We start from the raw sequence: 5,952 nt of genomic DNA on the forward strand, positions 1-5,952 counted from the left end.
TTTTCTATATTGCTATACACATACTCAAACTTCAAAGGCTTGTTTTTCCTAGAATGTAAAGGAAAATTTTTATTTTAATAGATGTAGCCCTTTAATTTGGTGACTCGTGAACATTTCTGAATTTTTCTCATAAGAAAGGATGATTTAATGTAAATTATTTTTGGTTCCCCTCTATTTCTAAGACTGCTGTTAGTTTAATCTTTTGCTATATCAGTTCTCAAAGTACAAAGTATTATATTATCTGGTTATTTGGTATTTCAACATAACAAATTCATATTCATATTGAGCAAGGAAAAAATGTTTTATCCCTGGAATTTTATTTTACAAACTTCATTTTTCTTCTCATTTCCATTAGTCAATTCTAAATATTATTTAAATATTTCCTTCTATGCCTGAGATAATGAGAAATAATTATACATCAAAACACTTTTGGATTAATTTGAAGGAAATATTTTTGTTCAAATATTTACTTACAACATTTAACCTCACATTTCTATAAACTATCAAGTAGCATTTTCTTATGCAGATATATTTTGTCTAAGTTTTGATCTCACAAATGTAAAACAATGGTGTGTTGGTGGCCAGGAGGTTTCAAACTGGATCAGTGGCCAGGTTCCACAACTGATTAAGAGATACAACCAAGTTGCAAGAGTTGTGATCACACCTGGTTTCTAAAAGTCATAGGTGTTCTCTCTCCAATATGTGAAGCAGAATGGGGACATTAGTAGAGAATGGATGGTGAACTGGACCTGTATAACAGTAATCCAAAATGCCCTTTCATGTACCTAATGCACACCACTGAATGAAAACATATAACTTAGTATTTACATGACATGCTGTAATGAAAACATATAACTTAGTATTTACATGACATGGTGTGTCCATATTGCACCTGAGAAAACAGTTATATCCTTCTCCCTTTATCTATTCCAGCCTGTAACTGTTCACACACTGGACACTGTAGCCCAAGTTGGTGATCAATTCTGCTGACAGCCATTCTCCATATCTACTGTTGTCCTCAAACTGGCTGTGGTACACTGATTTCAGCATTGTTTACTAGCTTCTGGCCCATTTGATAATAGCACATATCTTCGGGTTGTCCATGATTTGGACAATGGCAGAATGCACAATGATTAAATGAAAACTTCCTTGATCAGGTCAGGAGAGGGAGTCTGCACAGAGCTATCTTTCCCTCGTGGGATCTTCACAGTGTCAGCTCTAAGGTATCAAGGGGGTGACATTTTAAAGAACAGATGTCTTTTTACATTTTTCTCCACTTTTTTATTCACAAATCTGCCCACTTAGTCTTTCCTTGTTTTCTCAATATGACCTCTCTGAATGTGAACTGTTTCTGAAATTTCTTTCCACATTATTTTTCTGTGACTCATATCACCATATTCAGAACCTCAAATGTAAGAGTAGTTTATTTTCTCCAGTGTTAAAATCATGGTTTGAGACTTGGCACTTTAGGGGAGCCAGGTGCTACTTCGGCATTCTCTCCCTAGATCTCAGATTGAGGAGGGAATCCTGGGTCATCCTGATGATGGAAAGGCCTCACACATACTGCACCCTTATCTCCTAGAGTGAGTAGTACTGGCAAATGTGAGTAGGGTGAGGCACAGGGAGAGCACAGGCTAAGAGATGTCTTATTATCTTGCTTTTATAAAATAATCATGTTTCAGGAATTTTTCTAATAAAGCTGATAAATTAGTTCAGATGTAGAAACATTACATGCTTTTTAATACAACTACATGTAAAATGTATAGTGCACTGTAAGTCTCACTAACACACATGCGTGATGTGCACCATGCTGTAATAGTGAGATGCTTCTTTTCTTGCTGCCTCCTGGTGCTCCAGGGAAGTTAGTGCATGTGGGGGACTCCTGAGAGCATCCGACTCTGCCACTTTCTTTGATCAGTAATGTGAGCAAGGAGATAAAGTTTTCCACCTGCAACTAGGAAATTTGTCCTATAGAAAAATTTGTAATCTTCCCACTTGTTTTCATGTAATGCTCCATGGAAAACACAATTACATTTCTGTGTTTGAAATTCCATGCCACCAACTTACTCAGTCCCTCCCTCCCATGGTGATGCAGGCAAGACTGCAGTCCCCCTGGCAATGCCTAAAACCAGAGCCCTGTGCCCTCAGTCAATAGCTAAATCAGATAGAACTTTTCTATGTTTTTCAGTACTGTACAGTTTATGGTCTTAACTGATTGAAACTTAATTTGCACAAACCTGTATTTCATAACATGGTAGAAGGGATAATAATTATTTCATTTTCTGTAACTTCTAAGGGGAACCTTCAAATGTTACATATAAAGTTCATATTGTTTTAAAGGATTTTGGGATCAAAATGTCAGGGTATATTTTGTTTAAAGTATGCACACAGGAATAGTCCAAATTTATTCATAGCTACGTGGAAGACCCAGAAACCATGTAGTGTCATGCCTACTCATTACCATGTGTGACTTAAAATGCAGACACTTCTAGACCATTATATTAGTATTTTTCTTCTGTTTTTCTTGAACCTACATGCTTCATTGATATACAGCCTAATTAAAATTGAAATGAAGATTGTACCTTTATTCTGTAGGGAGATATTCCATGAGAATGTCATCACCTCATTACCATTTGCTCACTAAAAGAAAATATGAAAGCTTTCTCCCTTATGTAAACTCCCTTCTCAGGGTCAAGTTGGATTCCTTTCTCCTAATGAAAATGCTAAAATGTGTGACCCCATGAATTGTGCTGGCATCATGGTGCATACCTGTCATCTCAGTGGCTTGGGAAGCTGATGCAGGATGATTGTGGGTTCAAGGCCATCTTCATCAACTTACTGAGGCCCTAAGAAACTTAGTGTGACCCTGCCTCACAATAAGAACAGTACAGGTAATGTGACTCAGTGGGTTATTGTGTTTGGGTAAAAGCTTTGTTTAGAGAAAAACATAAAATGTGATTACAGTCCACCCTTTGTCCATATGCCAAAAGTCAACAGTAGAGAAATTTTCTAACAATATCCTGCTAACAAGTGATGGTCCATCCCTCTTAGATATAGTTTGTCTGGCATAATCAAGTGAATTTAAAATAGTATAAGTGGTTAAGAAACCTGGGTTCAATATCCAGTATCAACATATATATTAATTATTGATTTTAAAAACTCTGATTTCAGAGTCAACATTTTGATATTTGTAAACTGGTGATGAAAAATGCAGATTAAAGGACACAGAAATTATAGAAAAGCACAAGACCACTTCATGGACACCCGTTCTTTGAGAGTTCTATTTAGACATTCCTGCAATCTGTCTCACTTGAATTCACTTCAAATGCAACATACTGGGCTTCATATCAGGTTGCTGAATATAGTAAGAAAAATTAATAGTGGTTCTACTTATGTGAAAGAATAGAGGTAAACAGAAGATGCTATACTTGAGTATTGAGAAAGTTTGGAAAGGGTACATTAAAAAGGTACCCATATATGTTGATGTGGGCTGTCTTGTTGGTTGAGAATGTTGAAGATGGTAATAATTGTGATGAAGAGAGTTTACCTTCCTTTTCTCCTCAGACATTAATTTTGGACTTCTTTCCACCAGAAAAAAAAAATGACAAAGAGGAGCATGCTTTATACTTTTATTGTTGTAAGAAATGCCCTTTTTTCTCAAATTGTCATTGGGATCACAGCCAATGTCCTCCTCCTTCTCTTTCACATCCTAAAATACCTTCTCCAGCACAGGCCCAAGCCCACTGATCTGACCATTGCTCACCTGGCCCTCATTCATCTGCTGATGCTATTAATCAGGACATTCCAGGATATAGACATTTTTGGGATTCATGACATTTGGGATGACATCGCATGTAAAGCAGTTGTCTACATGTACAGGCTGATGAGGAACCTGTCTGTTAGCACCACCTGCATGCTGAGTGTTCTTCAGGCCATCACCCTCAGCCCCAGAAGCTCCTTTATGGCAAAGTATTTTAGTATTTTAGTCTCCATGAAAGGTCCCACCAATGCAACCTCAGGATTTTACTTTGCCTCTGAATCCTGCTCTATTTCCCCCACAGATCACTACTTCAAGACCTTATTTTCCCTGATAGGAATACTCCGGGATATTTTCCTCATAGGGTTCATGGCCCTCTTCAGTGTGTACATGGTGACCCTCTTGTGCAGGCATAAGAGGCAGTGCCAGCACCTTCACAGCACCAGCCTGTCTCCAAGGGCATCCCCAGAGCTAAGGGCCTCCAGGACCATCCTGCTGCTCATGGGCTTTTTTGTGGTCATGTACTTTGTGGACTGCATTTTCTCATCCTCCTCTGGAATGATGTGGAAGAATGATCCAGTTCGTGTTGGGGTACAGATGCTGATGGGCAATGACTATGCCACCATCAGTGCTTTGATGCTAATCAGCACTGAAAAATGGATAATCAAGTTCTTCCAATCCACATTGGGAAAGGAGAGGAAATGTTTTTGCTGTGCGGGGTAAACCCTCCTTTTTGCATCCCACATTGTTTATTTCTGAATTTCCAAAAATGTGTTGATGTTGAAAAAACATGTGAAGGTTATAGAGGTTGAACTTGAACATTTGTTCTTTGTGAAGATACTAAAATACACCAGGTACAGATGTACATACTTGTCATCCCAGCGACTCTTGAGGTTGAGGTGGGAGGATCACAAATTTAAGACCAGCCTCGGCAACTGAGACTGTGAACAACTTAGCAACACCCTGTCTCAAAATAAAATATACAAATGGCTGGTATGTGGTTCAGTGTTGAAGTGCCTCTGGGCTCAATCCCTATTTTCCACCCCTCAAAATTATTCATTCTCCCAAATGGGCTGTTTTGTTACTGGTCATAACTAAAGCAGATATCTTTCACTTCCGAAAGTTTACAAAGCGTTTTGAAACTTGGATGGAAAAATGTATTTTGAAAGAATAATTCTCTTTACTCATAGAAAGAGAAAACTCTTCTTTAAGTACAAGTCTTTTCATGTGCATGATTCATTTATTTTATTAAACCAGAAAACAGGATAATAAAATTTCCTGAATGTTAAATCCAGAAACTTTTTAAATCATAATTGTACCTTGTATTCTTCTTGTATTTCTTTTCCATTGCATTTTTGCATTTTAATTTTTGTCAGTTTTATTTTATGTTAATGTGAATGATAAACCAACAGCAGGGTAGGAAAGACAGCAGTAGCTAATCAGTAGTCACAGTAATTTTGGTGACAGGAAAGGTAACTCCTTGAGGGGAAACCAAACTTACCTGGCTACCTTGTCTGACAGATTTGCCTCTTTGATGCTGTGAAAAGACTAATTTTGCTGGTCATAGTTTGTGAGCTACCACTCAATGTGTCCTCATGTTTGATGTTCAATTTGTCTGATTAGTAACCACAAAAAATTATGCCACATTCTTGGTTGAGGAACATGAGGCCAGACCTGGGGAACAGAGCACATGTGTCATGACCTGGTGACCCCACACTCTGGATACCTGCACTTGTATGGCATTCTTTATTAAGACAATAAACTCAAAGTTCTATATTTAGCCAACCTGAGTCTTTAAAAATGAATTGCCTGAGTGTGTAACTTTTCTCTTGAAAAGATTCTTTAAATAAACAGATACTTAGACATGATTCTGGCTCTTTCCTAATCAATTTAATAAAATATAAAAAAAAGTTTAAGGTTGTTCAAACCATCTAATATCACTGCTTTCATGTACTGTTCAGACTGAAGCCTGATGCTTCTTTGCTTCCAAAAGCCCTCTGGTTACATTACACTTGACCATGAATATGAATTTCACTCTCTTTTTGTCCTGTGGATTCTTATTCCTCACTCACATTGTGAAAAGTTTCCTGATTCTTAGAAGAGGTGTGTTGTTCCATCTCAGGAGTCAGTGGTCAACACATAGCAGGGGCTGAACATTTATAGTGCATTTAGTGACACTAGAACTTCCTGGAGAA

The 5,952-nt window shown here is 37.7% G+C and overlaps 1 protein-coding gene across 1 annotated transcript; it reads left to right on the forward strand.

Annotated features, from left to right (window-relative positions):
• The first annotated feature begins 3,616 nt into the window (after window positions 1–3,616).
• Window positions 3,617–4,480, forward strand: LOC124971174 (vomeronasal type-1 receptor 90-like). The gene has a single exon (XM_047534961.1). It carries the CDS (start codon window positions 3,617–3,619, stop codon window positions 4,478–4,480), a length of 864 nt encoding a protein of 287 aa, XP_047390917.1.
• The last annotated feature ends 1,472 nt before the right edge of the window (window positions 4,481–5,952 follow it).

This window comes from Sciurus carolinensis, chromosome 19 (genome assembly GCF_902686445.1).
Source record: "Sciurus carolinensis chromosome 19, mSciCar1.2, whole genome shotgun sequence".
In the NCBI taxonomy this organism is placed as follows: Eukaryota; Metazoa; Chordata; class Mammalia; order Rodentia; family Sciuridae; genus Sciurus; species Sciurus carolinensis.

Coding starts and splice junctions, on each gene's coding strand:
- LOC124971174 (XM_047534961.1), top strand. CDS start 3,617: ATGCTTTATACTTTTATTGTTGTAAGAAATGCCCTTTTTTCTCAAATT.